Source organism: Amphiura filiformis, chromosome 18 (assembly GCF_039555335.1).
Source record: "Amphiura filiformis chromosome 18, Afil_fr2py, whole genome shotgun sequence".
Taxonomy (NCBI): Eukaryota; Metazoa; Echinodermata; class Ophiuroidea; order Amphilepidida; family Amphiuridae; genus Amphiura; species Amphiura filiformis.
The window spans coordinates 21,985,732-22,007,672 of NC_092645.1; the positions used below are offsets into that span (position 1 = coordinate 21,985,732).

The following is a 21,941-nucleotide window of genomic DNA, read 5'->3' on the forward strand; positions in this document are numbered from 1 at the left end:
AACATTAAACAACGCTGCAGTGAATGGTATAATTTTCTTCATATTTGAATACATACACACAAACATACAAAACATCACATTGCATTTATCGATACATTATTTAAGTTATATGTGTATACACACGGCACATTTCGATTTGAATTCTATTACAATTCTGTGGCCCATCGTTTTACATTCTTGTGATTGACTACAATATTGCACAATGACGAATAATTAACTACTATAAACCGTCCGGGTCCGCACCTCTTTGTATTATGGTGACTACAGATGGTGACGTTATGTCGCTACCCGCGTTCGGCAAATCGCTTAAGACACAACGGGTTATATAGGGAAGGTTTATAGTAATTTGGTAAATTCGGCACTATGCGGAATTCAATTATGGAAACAAGACGGTATTTAAACATGAGGACACTCGGACGTGAGTGCGTGTAACAGATCAATAATCTAACTATAACCAACGATAATTATACCACATGAACGCGATCTTAAATGACCTACATGCATGCAAAAAATTAATGAACTTTAGGCATTGTCACTGTCATGCTCTTGGCCTATCTAAACGCTCGCTGGTTAATAACCAACACATGACCATACACCTTTGTTTCACAGCCACTAAGGTATAGGACTTTTTGTTTTTGTTTTTGTTATACTCTCCCCCCCCCCCAAAAAAAAAGTATTAATCTATATTTATACTTCCTCAAGTAGCATTCGATGTGAATTTTGTAGTATTTGGTTCTTTTTATGAGTATTTAAAGTGCCTACAATGGCCTTAAATGAAGGCTATAGCGCCCTCTCACACCTTCTCTATATTCATTCCCATAGAATTTACATGTAAAATGAAAGAAAAGATCCATAAAAAGGGCACCATTCATGATTGTAGTAAAATTTGCACAAAACGCTAATTGAGCAAGTACATAAGCAATAACTAGTTTTCGAGAGGGGCTATACACATTTTTGTTAATGTATTGTATGTCACTGATTTGTATGGTCTTTTCAAAAATAATCCATCTGAAACATAAGTGCATAGGTCACAACTATTATGTTCCCTTGAAAGGCTGATCTTTTCGCGTTTTAAAGGCAATCTCAAACTTGATCTATTCGAGCCAAATGTTTTGATAATATTCGAATAACCTTAATAGATTTTAAACTACCATTTTATAAAATTGTCCAAATCCATACTATTCTAATACCCTTGTCATGAAGTTACAAACTCCGTATATTTGCCTTGAATACAATGTGTACCTTATTACAACCCTGTCACTTAACATTAAAGGACTGGTCACAAGATATATAATATAAAGGGACTGGTCACAAGATATATAATACATTTTGAGGTAAATATAACGTGAACATGGTAAACAGTAGACTGAATCCTTCGTCGTCTAAAACTGCGCCTTATTGTGTTATTGTCTACACGTTGACGAGTGAGGGCGTCAGTCTAGTAAACATATTATATCTCCCATTTTAGCACAAAAATGTTTTGATAATCAGAGGCTCCGGAAGATTTTTAGTATTGGTGGCGATATCGATATGAGGCGTTCTCCGAGGCGCGACACGCTGACCAGAATGGCCCTAAAACGGGCTAAAAATAAAAGAAATTGCGTAAATCTGGACTACAAAAAAGCCTGAATTCGGCCAAAAGCCTGAAAAATATCCCTGTTTTAACTTAATCCCAAAAATGATACTTTCGAAGCATTTTGTCTAAAATGGGAGATACAGCATTATTATTAAAGTACAAAATTCATACAACACATTATAATTATAGTACATGCACGTACTTTGTTCATGTACAGCTGTCATGGCTGTAGAACAAAGTTAACGAACTTTTTGATTTTCCCGTCATCGTGTTTTTTTAACGATGTCATTAACCCTAACACTGAACACTGTTTTTTTCGGAAGGTAAAGAAGAAACGAAAAGGAGAGAAGATGAACAAAGAAGTTACTTGGTATACCCCGGGATTCGAACCTTAGACCCCTCCTGTGCCAAGCACATGATCACCGACCGGTAGCCACGGGTTTGCTGGCCCGGCCAGCGATTCTGTTGGCATATAGCACTTAGCATGCTTAGGGTGATTGCGTCATGGCATCACGTGGGATTCATACATGCGCAGTGGTTATCCTCGTAGCATTTTGTGATGTATACTGGTGTACCAGAATATATTACGATAACACAAACAGTACACTTCAAATGACGCGAACAAAAAGATTTGCAATTATACCTGTTACAGTTTGTCCACTCTGAAGTACACAGTGTCAACGCACGCGTATACAGCTCGTTAACAGTGTGTAGTGCTGCGTCTCTGCTGCAGGTATGCGTGCCTTCAAAATCGGCACAATGTGTGCGTTCGCGTCGGTACTTTGTGCTTCAGAGTAGACTGACTATAGAATGACCACGCCTGTTCAATATTCCAAAAGTCACGCCCATTGTTTGATTGATATAATAAAGTAGCCATTCATTATTATACAGAATGCTTATGATTGACAAACAGATCGTTAACTTTATTCTACAAAAGCTGATAAAATCCTAATCATATTTTTAGGACAATTTTCATTATTTAATATAATAATAATTATAATACACCTTATCACTGTAAAAACTCTGCTTTATAATACATTTATGCCGCCTGGCTTTAAACAATTGTTAAATAAATAAATATAAAAGAATTATTTTTTTCACAGTTTTTCACAACATATCACAAGAGCAAATACACGGTTCATCTTTACAATGACAGCATGGCATTTGAATATCCTTCCGCCTGGCCAATGAGGAACCAGGGGTGGCGTTGACACGCCCGAACGTGTCCATAAGCTGGACACCGTCAACTTTCCTGGCCCAGTAGACAGGCAAACCTTCGCAAAACTCGGAGCCCGATGAGGCGTAGATTTTGGCGGTTGATTGGAACGTTTCAACGATGGGAACATCTGATCTTCGCTTCGGTAATGTTTGCTGAAAAGAAGATATACATGGAATTGAATACAAGTGATATTACTTAAAGTAATGCCAATACTTGGCTCATACAGACTTCGTAATTTTGTTCTAATGACGTTGAGGTTCCACAGGGTTCGATGCTGGGTCCATTGACACAAAGCTAAAATACACAGCTACGTTACACCCACAATGACACAATAGTTAATAACTTAGCATGATTAAAGGGACAGAATTCTATGATTATGTTAGGAATGAAGTATGCGTACTCTGTCGCATAATTCATTGAACATGTTGAACTTCATTTGGTTTATTTCTCTTTAGATCTATGACTAACTACATGTAGTACATTTGGAAAAATAAATTAGTTAAGTTTCAACCAATCCTTTAAGAAATTGAGATATTCCAGTTGAAATCCATACTCACTATAATAGATGTATTAAGTTGATCTTCTACAAAGGGAGTGTAAATTTCAAATGGGGTTACCTGAGTGAGTGACTCCATTTGAAATCTACACTCCCTGTATGTGGCAGATGAAGATCATGTCTTACATGATAGTGGGTGTAAGGATTTCAACCGAAATACTCAATAATTTACTTTAGCTGAGAAAAATTTCAAATAAAGAAACAAAGATACACTAGGATCCACAACATGCTCATCTAATCAGGGCACAGTTCTTTAACCCCAATACATTTTTATATTCATTGAATGACCTCTGAAAATTTGGGTACAGAAACTCATACCCTGCAACTTGAGGTCAAAATTTGCACTGCGATTGTTTAATTGAGATTATTGAACTATGCCATTGGGATGAGGCCATTGTGGTCCATAGTGAGAGAGTGGCAGATGTGAAGTAAATACAATATAACTTACCGGCAAACCGCTCTCAACTTGTGCTATGAAGCATAAGTCAGAAAATTGTAGTAAAAGGTACGAATTGTAATGCAACATTGAGGTCTGTAACGGAAAAAAGTTGAAATAAAAATACTTTTAGCTCTAGGGTTGAATGTTGTAGATAGAGTACATAAAGGAACAGTATCATTGATAAAATATTATCAGGATCATAGTTTACTGCCAGTATGTAAAGCCGACCAACAGTTAAGTTACCTTCAGTTTCGTAATATAAATTATGAATACGCAAGCTGTTATACGCACTAAAATAATTAAATGCTTCAACCCCAGGATTGATAAATCCATATAAATTTATGTTCTACAAAAATGCAACATTATCAAGATTGGCTCGTTGGTCTAGAGGCATGATTCTCGCTTTGGGTGCGAGAGGTCCCGGGTTCAATTCCCGGACGAGCCCGTGTTTTTCTTTTTTTTTTTCAGACGATTTTTCATCTTGCACATTTTTATTTACATGTCATAATTTAAACGGAAGGTTTGTGTTACTTTTATTTTATTTTTATTTATTTACTTTTTTGAAAACAGAATATTTTCACTTTCAATGTAAACAAAGAAATATTAGCAGGTCGTATTTTGAAAAATGTGCAAACTCTACTTAATCATAATGGTATTGTCATTATCAATACTTACGGCGCTTATCGGCTGCCGTCTCAACGTTATCTGCACTTCGCCCTTGTTTCCCGACGCATGAACTAGTCTTACGCCCTCTCTCGCATAACCCGTCAACGTCCACCGCATCTTGTCGCCATCTGGCTGTGTTTTCATGGAGCAAACCAACTGAAATTAGAATGAAAGTTATACAAATGTTATAAAATATTATTAAATAAGTTTATTTAAGAATTTCGCAAGATAAAAAGTGTATCTAAGAAACATAAAATTAGTTTTCTTCACATCTATAATTATTGGCCCTTATCAGTGCAATGGGCTATTCCAGTTGAAGTCCCTATGGAAGACATGACTTTAATCTCATACACAGGGGGTGGGTGGAGATTTTAAACGGAGTCACCCATTCAGGTAACCTCATTTGAAATTCACACTCCCTGTGTGGGAGATTAAGATCATGTCTTCCATAGGAAGTGCGTGGATGACAACTGGAATAACCCAGTGTCATGTGTGACCTATGATCATATGATTATAGACGAATCCAATTTCACGCATTCCTACACCTCAATGGCAGCCAAAGCTGGGTCCCCGTCGGCTCCATCTCACCGAAAATGTGAAATGATGCGGCCTTGGAGGTTATTTTAAACTGCATTCTATCACCCGTGTTACACGTAGACAAGAGAATGATGACAGTTTACAACACAAAAGAATCTAACATCGATTTTTATAAGCGGCTTTAATCCACCCGATTGGGCGGTCACAACACTAGTTAGGTGCTGCGGGGACCCAATAATGGCCGACCAGATCCTGACCATGACTTGGCTCGTTGGATTCGTCTATAGCCGCAAAAGATTTGACTAGATTCGCATCTTCTTCACAAACTATTATTAAACGCAGTTCTTCTTGGCCACACAATCACCCCGCCCTTCAGATCATATTTTTTTCCTTTCCACTATTGCCCGGATGTTTTCGTCTTCTTCACGGACTTTTGAAAATAAAACATTTGAACTTGGGTGTCTTTTATTCAATCCTTAGCTGTGTAAACTTGACCTGAAATATGATGTTTTTGGTGAGATTGAAAAGCTACCAATGGACGGAAACATCCGGGCAATTGTGGAAAAGAATTATTTTAAATGATCTGCATCTAAAGGGCGGGGTGACTGTGTGGCCAAGAAGAACTGAGTTTAATAATAGTCCTATATCGTTGAAATGCTTACACTAACTACGATGATTTAGGCGCATGAAAGTTGATTCCGAGTTTATCGTCCCCCGCCCGCGTCACTTTTTGGAAACCAAAAATACCCGCGTCAAATTTTCAAAAATGCCAAAATAATTCATTATTTTCAAATTATCAGTGTTTTCACCAGTTTTAGCAATTGGAAACATATATTGTTGTTTGTAAAACATATAAATTCATAACTTGGAAGCAAACCAGGCTCTTATCTAACTTTTCTAGTCCCTGCCCATATAAAAACATGTTTATAACTCATGAGTTTGGCCTAAATCAACATGCATTTTAGGTCAATAATGAAATCTGATGAAATAATGAAAAAAGTCACCTCATCAACATGTGAAAAAAGAGGGACGATAAACTCGGAATTGACTTTCATGGGCCTTACAGGTCAATTGTGTCATTGGCTTCGTATTTTTTTACACATATCTGAAATTGGGACCCTACTGGCGGTCCGCATGGTCCGTGATTGTGTCAAATCCCAAAAATCATTACTCTCTCCCGGGAATTTCTGCTCGAGGACATTGGGCTTGATAAAGTGTCTCACCCTCCTCCTCCCCAGGAATGAAGAAGAATTAAACATTATCTTACATTGTAACATTTTCCTTTGAAGTTGTCCTCCGGTCCTGGCGTCCTTACAAGTTGCACACTCGGTAAATCCGGATCCACAATATTAAGTGATATTTCCTGCCGTATTAATTTCTGTTTAGCGCCCTCAATATAATTGACCAAAACATCACTCTGATCGTAGATATATTTCCAAAACTCGTACTCTTGTTTCGGGTCCTTCAACACATTACTAATTTCTGTGACACTGGAACTATAATCATTCTGATCTAACATTGGAAACTGATGAGTTCCGAATGAAATTTCCGGTAATGGTAAATACATGTCCGGATCTATTATGGAACTATAATCTCCAGATCCTTCCTGATCTCCTGACCCTTCCATATCTCCAAATCCGGATCCATGATCTCCAAACCCGGATCCTGTATGATCATCTTCATCATCATCATATGATTCAGATTCGTAATCCGGCGTCAACGGTATCAATTTGCTCTCGTGGCTAATTTCTCCATTTTGATCAAAAGATTGATACACTTGATACTCGACACTGCTTGCGCTGCTGGACGAACCATCATAACTTGTCCACTCATAATTAAAGCTATGATCGAAACTTCCAAAACTTTCTGACTCATCATCATCATCATCTTCTTCTGGTATAGCGCCCTCTGACGTTGGTTTATTACCGCCCTCTATTGATGTTCTATCCTCGTCACTATCATCATCAGTTCTTGTCACAGACACAGTGAGAGTCTCAAATGGTGTTGTAGGTCTTACTGTATCTACACGGTCCTTTTCAGGGCCATCGATTGAAATTGTATCGTCATGCGGCCCGTTAGAGGGCAGCACAGTAGTAGACGCCCTCAATATATCTGGGACATCATTTTCAGAAATGTCCTCCTTTTGCCCTGGGTTCACAGGGCTTTTTGTACCCCAACCGTGTCCTGGATATTTGTTTGGACCCGTGTTTTGTGGGGGTGGATAATTATGACTGTTTGGTTTGTATGGACGATGTATGTGTTCATTCTGATATGGAAATCGAACTTTCCAGAGGGCGATAGAGCCTAGGACGCCAGCTACGATGATGAGAGCAATGAGGACGCTTGCACATGCGCAGACTTTGGTTCGTTTTAATTTGGAATCTTGTTGGGCTTCGACCATAAAAACCTGCAATGAAAGAAAGAAAAAGAAAGAAAAAAATGACGATTTGATATAAGAAATAATTTCGGAAACAGCTCAAAGAAATTGATTGATTGATTGAGTGATTGATTGATTGATTGATTGATTGATTGATTGATTGATTGATTGATTGATTGATTGATTACTCGATTGACTACTCGATGATTTATTAAATGATTGTTTGATTGTGGTTGATTGATTGATTGGTTATTTATTGACTGATTTCTCAATCGATTGATTAATCGATTGATATTATTGAGAATGCGTAATCAAGATCGATAACATATATAAAACAAAAGTACTGAAATATCACTTGAAAGATAATAACGCTTTCTTCCATGTTTAACCAAATCATGCATAAAAATGACAAGTACGCACAACTTTTTTTTATTATTTCTGTCTTTCATATTAAAACTTGACATTTCCATAATGGCTCTGGTATTATCATAGACAAATTTATATTTAGAAATCAGTGGTTTTAAATTTATGTTCGCCAATTTAAAGCAGACGTTCAATCAATCTTCAAACCAATCGCAAATTTCAACCATAAAAATATAATTCACGGCTTTATTTTTGAATCGAAATTAAAAGAAATTAATTTACAAAATAGATGTGTCAGAAAGGTTGTTTGATATGCAGTCTCGTCTCTGCCTCTGCGTCTCTGCACTGCTAAATGTAAAATGAACTCTTTAATCTTGAGACTACAAAAACACTTCCTAAATGTTTAAAACAACTCATATAACGATGTTTATTCATGATATCATGCATATACTCGATACAAGACAATTTGCTTGGTGAATTGCATAGCTATTCCGGTTGAAATCCATACCCCCTGGAAGATATGATAGGCCTAACCTTATAATCTCTCACAAAGAGAGTACGCAGATTTCAAATCGAGTCAATTTCACTTTCTCTGTGTGGAAGATTAAGGTCATGTCTTCCATAGGGGTATTGGTTTCTTCTGGAATATCCCATGCACCCAGATATCAGAACAAGATTAGGCATATTTCTTTAATCAATTTATTTGCAATAATCTCAAAATATTATTTTGATGATTAAGATGATGATCAATACAAAAACAAGTTAATGTTCAGTCCTTGAGTTAGGCTGACACGAATAAGAAAGGTAGTTTAAAGGTGTATCCTTCGTGTAAGAGAATACCAAACAAATCCCAGCACTAATCCTAACCATAACCCTAATCCTACCCTAACCCTTACCCTAACTCTAATCCTATTAGTATTTCGTGCTCTCTTACACTAAGGATAGACCGTTTTAAAGAAATGGGTCATACAGACATGCATCCGCTATAAAACTATAAGAAAAATGGTCTTTTATTTGTCCTCTCAGTAGAACCCTTAACGGTTCTTAAAAGGAACCATCACTCAGATGAACCTTTTTGGTTCTCTAAAGGTTTCTTGAATTTTCACGAACAGTTTCTAATGGTTCAAGTGTGAGGGTTCTCCTGTAGAGCACTTGATATACTAGAACCCTTTTGGAACTGCTTTGCTTCGACTTAAGAGTCTATCCCCGGGAGTCTATCAGTTGATTCCTTCTTTATTTTAGTTCGTCAGTTACTGAAAAACTCCAAAACATAGGCCTATCTGAAAGAAAACTGATGAGCAGTCTTTTGTAAAAGGACCACACACCACTTTTTTGAGTACTATTAAAAGTACATGCAGGTATTTGCTAGCCACAGAGATATTTGTTTATATGAAACGAAATGATACACATGACAAGAATATACTCAAGAACGTTTTGAAATGATCTGATCATTTTTGGGGCGCCCGCTACGGCGGCGGCCCATTATTTGGCTTGACTTTGCAAAAAGCTTCTAATTTCAGTCTTGCTAGATTTACTTCGTAACTGTTTTGCTTAAAAGTATGCCCAGCTTAGAAATAAACCCACAATATGCTTGGATTTTATTTTATTATTGTTTTCTGATATGCACGGGATAAAATGTTGTGCGTATATTCTTTGTTTAAAATACAAAATTAATGGACTTATAAAAACACCAAATAAACCGTGACCTTTGTATGGGTAGGTATGGTTTAAACCAGTTTACCGCCTCTTAGAACCCGATAGACGGCGACATTTGACCATTCTAATTATGTATGTTTTGAACATGTTTGCACATGAACTAGTTGTTTACAGTGTGAAGAATCTACAACATGCTCATCTATCAGGGCACAGTTCTTTAACCCCAATACATTTGTGCATTCATTGAATGACCTTTGAAAATGTGAGTACAAAAACTCATACTCTGCAACTTAAGGTCACATTTTGCACTATGATTGTTTAATTGAGGTTATTGATAATATGCCACTGGAATGAGGCCATTGTGGTCCATAGTGATTGCAGTAGCAACAGGGCCGTGACCTTTGCACACCTAATCCTTAAACCAAACAAAACAACCACTGACCAATTATGAAATCACTAATTGGTTTATGTACTTGCCTGCTAACTGATTGTGACAAAGATATTAGAACACAGCTCAGTATCTTTGTGGTGACTATCTCTGATAAAAAAACATTAATTAACGAATTTCAATTCTGGTCAGCAGAGAAAGGAATAAATTCGAAAGACATGACTGTGTTGAAGGTCAGAAGTGTATTTGCAACCAGAGTTGAGAATGAGTGGCTGTATAGATGACTAGGGGGGGGGAGCTTACTTATTTGTGTCTTATCCATCATATACCCTAGGACCTGCATAACGAAATTCAACAATATTCAATATCCAAAGCAATATCCTCACTACAATAGGCCCCCAAAACAGAACTCCCACCCCACATAATCGCAAATTGACACGAAAGCTTCATTTCCATGAAGCATTTCTCTCGTATTTGATCATCATATCCCGTCCAGCTCACATTGGGCGCCCCATTCCTTTTAAAGGAATTTTTATCTTAAATATCAAATCTCACAATGATCCAAAATGGTATCGTTTCCAGTGCCACCGTTCACTGACCTCCATTAAACAACCATATAAATTTTGACCCGAAGTTGTGGAGTATGAGCTTATGTATTAAGATTTCATATTTTTATGAATGTACACAACAAGATTCTTTTTGCGGCCGGTTGCACAGGTACACCGTCGCCAATGTACACACAGAGTACCTAGAAAGTGCAATGCAAAGTACCAGCAGTGGTACTGCATTGGTACTACAATGGTACTACGGTGGCGATACCTGAGCAGGCAGCCACAACAGGAATCTTGTAGTGTATTAAAATATATAAATTTGCCTTAACAGATAATCATATTCGACTGCTCAGCACCAAAAGTGGGTAAGTGCAATAGCTGCCCTGTGAACATTTGGCGCTTTACACACAGGATATTGTACACATCTACACATAGCAGTTACATATGGCAGCTATTTCGCTTACCAACATCTGGCACTGAGCAATCGATTAACGTGGGCGATAGAAGTTGTCTGTTTATCAAGCATAATAAAGTCATTTCAATGTAAATTATCGTTGAAAAAGATCCATTCACTATTATATTCTATCAAATCATGTAAACATCATATCACCAATATTGCAAATGTGTTGCAATTACAAAGATGAAAAGCAAAACCCAATATATAGGATCCACAACATGCTCATCTATCAGGGGCACAGTTCTTTAACCCCAATACATTTGTATATTCATTGAATGAACTTTGAAAATTTAGGTACAAAAACTCATACTCTGCAACTTAAGGTCAAATTTTGTACTATGGTTGTTAAATTGAGGTTATTGAACTATGCAACTGGGACGAGGCTCTTGTGGTCCATAGTGATAGTATTAATATCAGTTACCATGGAAACTAGGAATATTAATAACAACATAATTTTGGAAGATTGGAAAAAAGTTTCCCCGATAAAGATCTGTCATTGCAGAAGTGCGTGGTATTGATGTCTGGTTTTATTAAACTAATTTAAAAACATAATTTTGTCGTTCGGGCAATATACGGGGCAACATAAACATTGAAACACCTGAGACTTTGTTTTGCGAGTATTTGTGGCATCAATTGAAGAAAATTACTTTGTTGTTGTGACATTCACTAATTTACTTTATTTTTTTCCTTCCATTTATATTACTAATTTACTTTATTTTTTTCCTTCCATTTATATGGCAAGGAGAAATTACCTTCCCTTATCTTGATCTTCGAGACTCTCACATTTATTTGTTCATTTCGTCAAATTCCCTTCTTCATTCTCTCTTTCTATTTTCTCTGTTTTATCTTTATGTTATTCTTTTTTCATCTTCCTTTTTCACGTTCGTTCGTTCATTCATTCATTCATTCGCGCCCTGATCATTTCATTCATTCATTCACTCATTCATTCATTTATCCACTCACGATCACATTACAATAAGCCAAATCGGCATTGGAAGTTTACAATGCATTGTAGGACAGTTTTTGCAGTTTTGGGACACTTTGTCCTTTGACCTTTCAGAAAATTCAGAAATATTGGGTTTTTGTACGTACAAAATATAATCAAAAATGTTTAACAATAATTTAAACAAATATAAAAAATATTACTCTTTTAGAAATTAATTATTTAGTATTTTTAATGATCAACATTATGACAATAATAAGAAAATTAATAATAATTACGTACATTTTCCTGATATGTCAGAGGTCAAAGTGTCCCAAAACTGCTCTCAAAAACCGGAAGTTAGAAATGGCGATTGGGCTTATTCTCCCTTTAATTATCATTCAATTTTTTGTTCGTGTTTTAGTTTTGTTTTGTTTTTTGTTGTTGTTTTGTTGTTATTGTAGTTTTCTACCTATGTAACATACCATTATGTATCATGTTCATCATCCCATATTTTCGGATACATGACATTAATAGCATTTATAATTAAATTCAAAAGAAACATCCATAGGCATATTACAAGTATATACCGGTGTATAGTTTATCCCAAATAAAAGACAAACACCGTTCTTGTTTGTCTAAATTCCCCCTAAGTATAGCCTAAAACCTATTTACCATATCCTTCAATTCAATCGCTACACACCCCGTCTCATTACATGACCCTAACTTGAACTTAATTTTACAAAATACTACAACTATAAAAATCGCTTCAAGAGCGTGTTTGTTTATTCTTTCCCCCGTCCTTTCTTCGTCGTTTCCGACCCTTACATGTAATACCCGAGGGTGCATAAAGGCCTATCTACAAAATTTCTATTCAAATTTTGTGAAATATAAATAATGAGCAACGGTTTTAGAAGAAAATACCGTAAGTTAAAAAACCGTGAAATTACACATATATTGCCCATTCTATAAACACACACGCACGCGATTTAGGAGGTATTATGGTAAATCGGTGTTTGCTAAAACATCTCGCTGGCAGCTGGTATCATATTTTGAGTACGAAACGGCTTAAAATTTTCTAATGAAGTGTTAAAGTAAAAAAGGGACCACTTTTCAATATTTCTCTTTTTTTTGTGTTTAAGGGGTACTACACCCCTCGATAAATTTGTGTCTATTTTTGCATTTTTCTCAAAACTAATAACACAGTGGTAACAAAAGTTATGTATATTAGGGGCAAGGAATCCAATTACTACACTGGAATTTCAGTGACCCGAGACAAACGGTTCGGTATTTATGATAAGAAATAAGGTACCGCTAAGATGTACCTCATTTCCTATCATATATACTGAACCGCTTGTCTTGAGTCACTGAAATGTCAGTGTCGTAATTGTATTCCTTGCCCCGATAATATACATAACTTTTGTTACCCGTGTGTTATTATTTTTGAGAAAATGCAAAATTAGTCACAATTTACCACAGGTGTAGTACCCCTTAAAAATATTTTACAAATAACTTATATGGAATTGACCGGTATGTTTCTTATGTCGTATTGTGCTTCATCAACACTTATTACGATTTTGATTTTTCTCTTATAATGATGTGAATTCTTGCCACTAAGATAATAGATTTATAAAATTTATTTCAAAAATATCAATTTGTAATAAAATTTGTATTATCACGAATTTCAAAAAAATCTAAATTGTTTGATACCAAAAGGACATTGGTGTGTCTGACGTGGTCTCAGATCCCACAAAAATACTGTGCAAACGTCACTATCCGAGCCCTTAAAGGAAACATAATCCATCAGACAAATTTGGGCTTTCTTTACATTCCAAAATCTCACTTTTGATGGGGCATTTAAATGTTAAATATGCCGGCCAATGTTCCATTGACACTAGGCTGCCACTTTTTAAAGATTGCAACAAAAATAATTATTGAAAGCTTCAAAAATTGGCCAATTTAGTTATGTAAATAGGCCTACTGACAAATCATCATCATGAACGATCATAATGCATAATATTTGTCAACTTGATTTCATCAAAATTAATAATGCAACAAAACGCCAATAATTTAAAGACGCACATTTTCCCATTGTTAATGAATTCTTGATATTAATCTGCGTGACATTTCATATTTATTTCTCGTATTTATGCATACATATTTGGCATATTTAAAGAAGTATAATTTATATACCAACAATAAAGTTTTAAGAAAATACTTCACAGAGTGCATTCGAACTTTGCGGAGTTAAGGACCATGTATAAAATAGTATACTAACCATGCATGATTGAACGTTCAAATTCATGAGCAAGTTTATTCTCCTTTCAATGTTGTGGGGTAATGCCATGGAGAATTTCTTTCTTACTTTGCACGGCTTGAATAAAAGACATTTTATATTCAACAATTGTCATGATTAAGCAGCTAGAGCTCTGGGATTTAGGCTAAAAGTGCGGTATTTACGCGGATAAACTGACCAGAGTTTGATATACCACATTGACGTGTCGTATTCAAGCTTAGAAATTCCTCATGTGGGCATCATGGAGAATTGGAGATTATGGACTCGGCACTTTCACATGAGTTTTATGTAAATTAGCAGCGTCCAATAATTATACGCATTGTGGTCTATTGAGATCCGCATGATCGGTGTCATTCCTATGGCATTGCACAATAGAACAAAAAAAACTGGTTTTTCGTCGATAGGTCTAAACCTGGTTTTTCAAATAAAAAAAACAGGTTTATCAATTCGATTGTCAGAGTTTTTCAATCAAATTCGAAAAATCTGGTTTTCCAATTGAAAAAACATGTTTTATCAGTTTATCGGCGAAAAACCAGGTTTTTCGATCGAAAAACCTGGTTTATCGACGAAAACCAGGTTTTCTGTTCTATTGTGCAACTGATACTTGTCATATAATTCCCGCAAGTACAGCTTGCCGAAGATAAAACAGAATCAGTCCAAATTGTTGAAATCGTGTAAAGCCTCAGAGTAAAAGCCAGGTGTTGGAAAATTAGAATACTCGTGAAAAATACTTTAAAAAAATGTACACTATATACCAAACATTTCACCATATGTTGCATATAACTATTTCTAGAATGATAGAAGTATTAATCTTGTGCTCGAATGTTTAGAATAATTTACAACGACCAACAGCTAAACATTATAATTATAATATATACTAGGCACATCACACCTGGAGCCCATAATATTAGAAATGGTATAATTTTCAGTTCAAAAATCCTGTCATGAGTTTCCAGTTCTGACCCAAATTTAGCATCAACCCGACCCACAGAGTTAACCGAGATCATTCTTTATAACCCGCTCAAAGCTTTTGTTTGGTGCTCTAAAAATATTATCTTTACCGAAAATCGCGAATAGAATTTGTGCTCTCTTTTACAAATCAATGAGTCCATCATTGTTAAATTTGAAGGTTAGAACCCCTAGGGTTTACCAAAAGGTGCAACTCCCAAGGTCTGATATCACGTATTTCAATATTCAGCTGAAATTCGTCATTTTTTGTGATCGGAACAAAGGGTCCCTAAATGATTCAATGGTCTTATATACCTCCTCTAGTGTAAAATTGGACATGTGTTGAACAATGATGGGGAAACGCTAAGTATTTGCATAGTGCAAACCGTGTAAATTGAAGAAATACGTTAACCCGATAATAGAATGATTGATTGAAATATAAAACTTTTTTGGGCTTTGATTTGTCTCGTAAAAGGTGGGGAGGGTTTGAAGATTTGGTGTATCTGGTGGCTGTATGTGTTAAGGTGGCGTTCGACTTTAATATTTTTATAATAGCTTCTTAACTTATGCTATACCTACTGTATAGGCCTATTATGTCACTACTTACAACACATGCTATCTACTGAAGATACACCACAGATAAACTACTTAAAACAAATGCTGTCTACTGAAGATGCGCCACGGATGAACTACTTACAACACATGCTATCTACTGAAGATACGCCACAGATAAACTACTTATAACAAATGCTGTCTACTGAAGATGCGCCACAGATAAACTACTTACAACACATGTTATCTACTGAAGTTACGCCACGAATAAACTACTTGTAACAAATGCTGTCTACTGAAGATACGCCACTGATGAACTACTTACAACACATGCTATCTACTGAAGATACGCCACAGATAAACTGCTTAAAACAAATGCTATCTACTGAAGATGCGCCACAGATAAACTACTTACAACACGTGCTATCTACTGAAGATACGCCACAGATAAACTGCTTAAAACAAATGCTATCTACTGAAGATACGCCACAGATAAACTGCTTAAAACAAATGCTATCTACTGAAGATACGCCATTGATAAACTACTTATAACACATGCTATCTACTGAAGATACGCCACAGATAAACTGCTTAAAACAAATGCTATCTACTGAAGATACGCCACAGATAAACTACTTACAACACATGCTATCTACTGAAGATACGCCACTGATGAACTACTTACAACACATGCTATCTACTGAAGATACGCCACGGATATATTTAAACAACACGTGCTATCTACTGAAGATACGCCACTGATGAACTACTTACAACACATGCTATCTACTGAAGATACACCACTGCTAAACTACCTACAACACATGCTATCTACTGAAGATACGCCACGGATATATTTAAACAACACGTGCTATCTACTGAAGATACGCCACTAACTGATGAACTACTTACAACACATGCTATCTACTGAAGATACGCCACTGATGAACTACTTACAACACATGCTATCTACTGAAGATACGCCAATGATAAACTTCTTACAACACATGCTATCTACTGAAGATACGCCACGGATATATTTAAACAACACGTGCTATCTACTGAAGATACGCCACTGATGAACTACTTACAACACATGCTATCTACTGAAGATGCGCCACAGATAAACTACTTACAACACATGCTATCTACTGAAGATGCGCCACAGATAAACTACTTACAACACGTGCTATCTACTGAAGATGCGCCGCAGATAAACTACTTACAACACGTGCTATCTACTGAAGATACGCCGCAGATAAACTACTTAAAACAAATGCTGTCTACTGAAGATGCGCCACAGATAAACTACTTACAACACATGCTATCTACTGAAGATGCGCCACAGATAAACTACTTACAACACGTGCTATCTACTGAAGATGCGCCGCAGATAAACTACTTACAACACGTGCTATCTACTGAAGATACGCCGCAGATAAACTACTTAAAACAAATGCTGTCTACTGAAGATACGCCATTGATAAACTTCTTACAACAGATGCTATCTGCTGAAGATACGCCACTGATGAACTACTTAAGACACATGCTATTTCCTACAAACGTCTCACAGATAAACTATATACTATATCACAACTTGCTATCTACTGAAGATGTGAAAATTATCGTATAGTAAAATAGCCAAGTGGATCTTGGAGGAATCTGTTCAGTTATAATTCAAATACTGAACATTCATATTTTTTCCACAAAAGTGTTGTTGTATTTCGTTTTTCGAGCTGACTGATCGAGCTTTACTGTTAGGTACGACTGTATTTTAAATTGGTTTAGTAGCGGAGCGACTTTTGGACGTAAAACGGTGTGTTTTTGTTTGCTTTGTTTTTTCACAACAACGTGTTTTGTGTATTATAGTGGGGGTGTATGTGTGCTTTAAATAATTTTGACACACTTCGGGCTGATGAAAGTGCAATGGAGCATCTAGAATAAAATGTCAGGTTTAACCATCTGATGGTTTTAGAAACATAACACATATGCAAAAACGGCCTGATTCATCGATTTCGTGGAAGGAAATCATAATATAATTGTTGTGTATAAATCTGATTAGAAAAATCAGATAATTAAAAAAAATACATTGTTAAAAATGTAAATCTCAAACATGGCACCAATAGAGCATTTTGGTCAATCCCGAAAGCCTTTGCGAATGTACACTATATACTTCACGTGACGTGGATGCGCACATCGTTACTGCTGATTGCTGCGCAGCAATTTCGTTCGCAATGAAAATATGCGCATCCATGTGCGCATCATTCGATTGCAAAGGATTCTGGGAACATCTTCCTTTTCTTTACCATCCGTCTTTGCTTCTTTTTCATCCTTTCTTTCTGTTTTCATGTTGTCGCTTTTGTTTTCTTCCACTCTATATATAGTTCCTTTCTTGTTATACTCACAACAAACGATTCTTTCTTCATTTATCATTCTATAGAAACTACAATGAAGACCTGAGCACAAGAAGACCGTAAGTCCACTTGGCCCCTCAACATGTATACACTAAAGTTGCGTATAATTTCGTATAGTTTGGTAATGTTTTATACATGTTCAGGGGCCAAAACAAATCTTTCACAACCTTTCATGATGTTTTCACCTGGAACATGTATAAAACATTACCAAACTATACGAAACTATACGTAACTTTAGTGTATACATGTTGATGGGCCAAGTGGACTTACGGTCTTCTTGCGCTCAGGTCTTCAAATAAAAGTCCATGCATTGTCCTATGATATTCTGGCCCGTATTCTGGTCACCTCCCTCCCTGGATACCGTTTTCATCGTCTGCCATGTCTATTTATGGATTCGTTCTTTCGGGCAAACACACTACTTATCTACCACACTATATAAACATGCTATTTTCAAATGTCCATTGTTTGAAAAGAAAAACCACAATATTTTTATTCCCTAAATCGAGACAATTTGGTCGTACTTCAAATAAGAAAATGAGACACTATTTATCCTCGCATCCGTCTCTTCCCCAGAGGAAAATTTCACTCAATGAGTCCTTAAGGCGGGTCGGACGTGAGCATAACTCAAATATTAAGACAAATAAAGCTGACACACAAGAGGAATATAATGGTACGAGTTCTACAAAGGAGATCCCACGGCTTTAACTTAAGGGTGTAATGTTCGCCATGTGTCCGTGATTTTTCTTAGGAGGAGAAATGCCCTTAACTCAAGAACCGCAAAACCTATGGAAATAGAAATGAGATTTTTGGTTTTCTGGACTCATAAAATCGATGTATTGATATTAAGAAGTAAACTGTAGTTTGTAGTTCAATGGCTAAAACTAGAAAAAACAATACAGCTCCAACACTTTAAGCTACTATTCACAGAATAATCTTCCACATGAATCACAGAAGACTAATAATGTTTGTCTTCAAGTTGAACAAATTTGTATAAAACTCCAAATATGGTTGTAAAAATACAACTTTGATGCAAGAAATGCTGGGAAATCTTAAATATCGGCTGCGTCAAAAAAATCAGCGCGAAACACGTTAATGCAAGTAATTTCATCTGGATATATCAAATCCATTGTCCGGTTACCGTTACCATAGCAAACAATGACTAAGTCCCATCAAAAATTTAAATATAACAATGTTTGTAGAATCTTACTTCAAGTCAATAGCAAATGGGTTTTGAATATGCACAGGGGATTTTACATGTAGTGCATTATCTTGTGCGCGAAGTTGGTAAATTTGTTTTTGTGAATAAAATAACAGCTAGAAAATCATAATTGCTATTAATATTCCAAAACAATGGCCAAAAATGATAGGCATTGTATATAATAAGTTCACACCTGGTCAAAGCCATAGGTGTTTGAAGTAAAACAATTAAGTACTTATGCTCATCTTCCGTTTTTAACCTATAAGTAGAATATCTGATTTATTTTAAATAAAATTTCCTATACAGTATAAAGTCTAAGATTTTTTTTTTCATTTACCAACTTCATGGTGGTAGTCAATTACGCCTTATTATTATCAAATCAGTCATTGTCCTCCCCGGCCAATTTCGTTCGTCCTTCAATTTTTCCTCATTCATTCCCGCCATTGTCATCTTCGAGGATCTTATCATAAATGGAATAAACTACCTGTCACCTCGCTACAATTAGCTTTTATAAAAGAGAAAAGGACCTCCTTTAAAATAAATTTGGCCTATATTTAAATGGTGATGTCCTTTAGAGCTGTCTCCCACACACCCTCATTCCCCTTCGTGTCTAAGAAACAGACGGGTTTTTTTTGTTTTGTTTTTTTGGTGTTTTTTTATCAACGACGCTACTTTACATGAGATACGCCTTACACGTCAATAAATAGACTATTATTTTGTATAATATGCTTCCAAAGTTAAATGTTAAGACTTGAAAGATGTGTTCCATTGAAAATGTAAATTGAATTATATAGTACATCAGGACCATAAGCTTGCTCTCCTGCAACTATTATCGGTATTATCATTTTGTCCGCTGTTGGCAGGTCGCAAGCATATCCTGTGAAACATAAGAGTTTTCTCGTATCTCTGAACCAAATCATACATGCATGTTAGTTGCATGCATTAAAACATTTTATATATACTTAAAATGTGAAAAGTGTAACTTTGTCCTCGCTTTTTTGAAATACTGAGTTTGAAATTTTCGGGTATGCATTCTGCACTCGACATCCGCTGAAGGTATTTTATAAAACAAAATGACACAATCTCTTGTTGCGCAGTTCATACATTTCCATTGACAGATGCACATAGATCACTCGCCTTATATTATTTTGGGTATTAATTTTAGTACCACAGATGCAAAATAATATTTTTAATTACAAATCGAGATACAGTGGATACGGGACTTCGTCGCAGGGAATTGCGTTGTTCTCAATGTCCATACCATACGAGGGATGTTGTTAGTTCAACAAATCAAGAAGAAATTTGATATAGAACTCGTGGTAACCAAACAGAGAAAATGGCTACGCTTTCTTTTGCTTTATTTACATGGTTCCATATCTGTGCGCAACGCGACGTGATTAAAAACAAAGGATTTAGCGAGGTAAATGAACTCACGATTGTCCATGCGACTGGTAATGTAAGTCTAACCTTTTATGTGCGACTGTAACACAAGTCTATCCTTTTTGGTGCGTAGGAGAGTGACGAACGTTCAACTTGAAATTGCGTTATCTTTGAAATTAGTGTAAAATTGTTTGAAATTAAAGGGCAAGTAGTTGTTCTTTTATTTAATTATTAGTTTTGTATTTTAATTAAAAATAATCAAAATATTGTTAAATAAGCGAAAAAAGGTTATATTTTATTTGGAAATATTTATTTGGAAAGCATTTAATTAGATGAAAGGCTGCAAATTCATTCATTAAGTCTTGTTTTTTGATGGGCATAGCTCATAATCAAAGTTCTAGTCCTAATTTTGAGTACATGTGTTTCTCCTCTCTATCTATCATGCCTATGTTTCCTTTTCTTCAGCTCTTCACATATCGTCTGTTTTTTAATTTGTTTAAAATCGAGCGCAAAAGAGTTAGGCTCCAGCACGCGGGAAAAATATCGACGATAGGTAGCAGCAAACACCAATTTGGATACCTGTGACTGCGTAGCCATTTTCACCCTTACCGCACGGTTATCGGTGCGCAGACGATAGTTGAAATTATTTCAGAAAATGTTTAAAAATTAGAATTTTTAAATATTTCACGACCATATTTAAACTCTACGTGACAAATGCTTTCAAATGAGTACAAAAATGGTAAATTTGTTCAGTGATTCTTGATATACGGAATCAAATTTTGAGAAAGAAAGTTCAACTTTGATGTTTTTGGAACACGGATAGATGCATGAGGTGAAACAGTATTATTGATTGATTCCGGTAAGGTGATTTCTAATTTGTCAAATTGTCGTTCCTGTGCTAGGCATCGGAACATCGATACTTTAAATAAATACATTTGTAATTTAACATTGCTCACGTATAATCTATTGTATGTCTATGACTTTTCTATCAACTTGAAGTTGGTTTCAAGGAATGATGACTTTGTAAAGTTTGTTTTCAAATTAGACGAATCGAATGATGATGAAAGAGTCATCACTTGGACGATGTAATGCAAACTGCATACATAGTAGCCATAGACTTCAACATAAAATAGTCCAAGTTTCGAGATATTTCCTCAAAAATATAAAGAGCTATCTTGAGAACCACGAACCAATACTAGGCTTGTTTGTATTCAATTTAATCCATTTTTATGCTGATTCCAAATATAGGTATGAAAATTTACAATTCCGAAATTTTTGAAATGAAAAAAAAAATGAAACTTGTTGTATGTTGTATGCAGTGAAGATTTAAGTACTAAATGGTATCGAAGATCGTCTTCAAATATGATTGAGAATTACACGGTATAAAGGACTTGAAAATGTCCAACGTTCGTCAGAACATGGTCAGAATCAGCTTTGACTTCTTCA

The 21,941-nt window shown here is 35.8% G+C and overlaps 1 protein-coding gene and 1 non-coding gene across 4 annotated transcripts in view; one reads left to right on the forward strand and one right to left on the reverse strand.

Moving 5' to 3' along the window:
- Positions 1 to 655: 655 nt before the first annotated feature.
- LOC140139991 (uncharacterized) overlaps positions 656 to 21,941 on the reverse strand; it is a 93,024-nt gene continuing 71,738 nt past the window's right edge. For all 3 annotated transcript variants that reach the window (XM_072161799.1, XM_072161797.1, XM_072161798.1), the window contains exons 3-6: positions 6,261 to 7,400; positions 4,466 to 4,612; positions 3,800 to 3,883; positions 656 to 2,947 (exon numbers count right to left, since the gene is read on the reverse strand). In XM_072161799.1, coding sequence (XP_072017900.1) covers positions 2,684 to 2,947; positions 3,800 to 3,883; positions 4,466 to 4,612; positions 6,261 to 7,400 — 1,635 coding nt within the window. In that variant the 3' untranslated portion in view covers positions 656 to 2,683. The remainder of the gene's footprint in view (positions 2,948 to 3,799; positions 3,884 to 4,465; positions 4,613 to 6,260; positions 7,401 to 21,941) is intronic.
- On the forward strand, positions 4,164 to 4,235 carry Trnap-ugg (transfer RNA proline (anticodon UGG)). Its single transcript has one exon. It is a non-coding gene; the product is annotated as a tRNA-Pro (tRNA).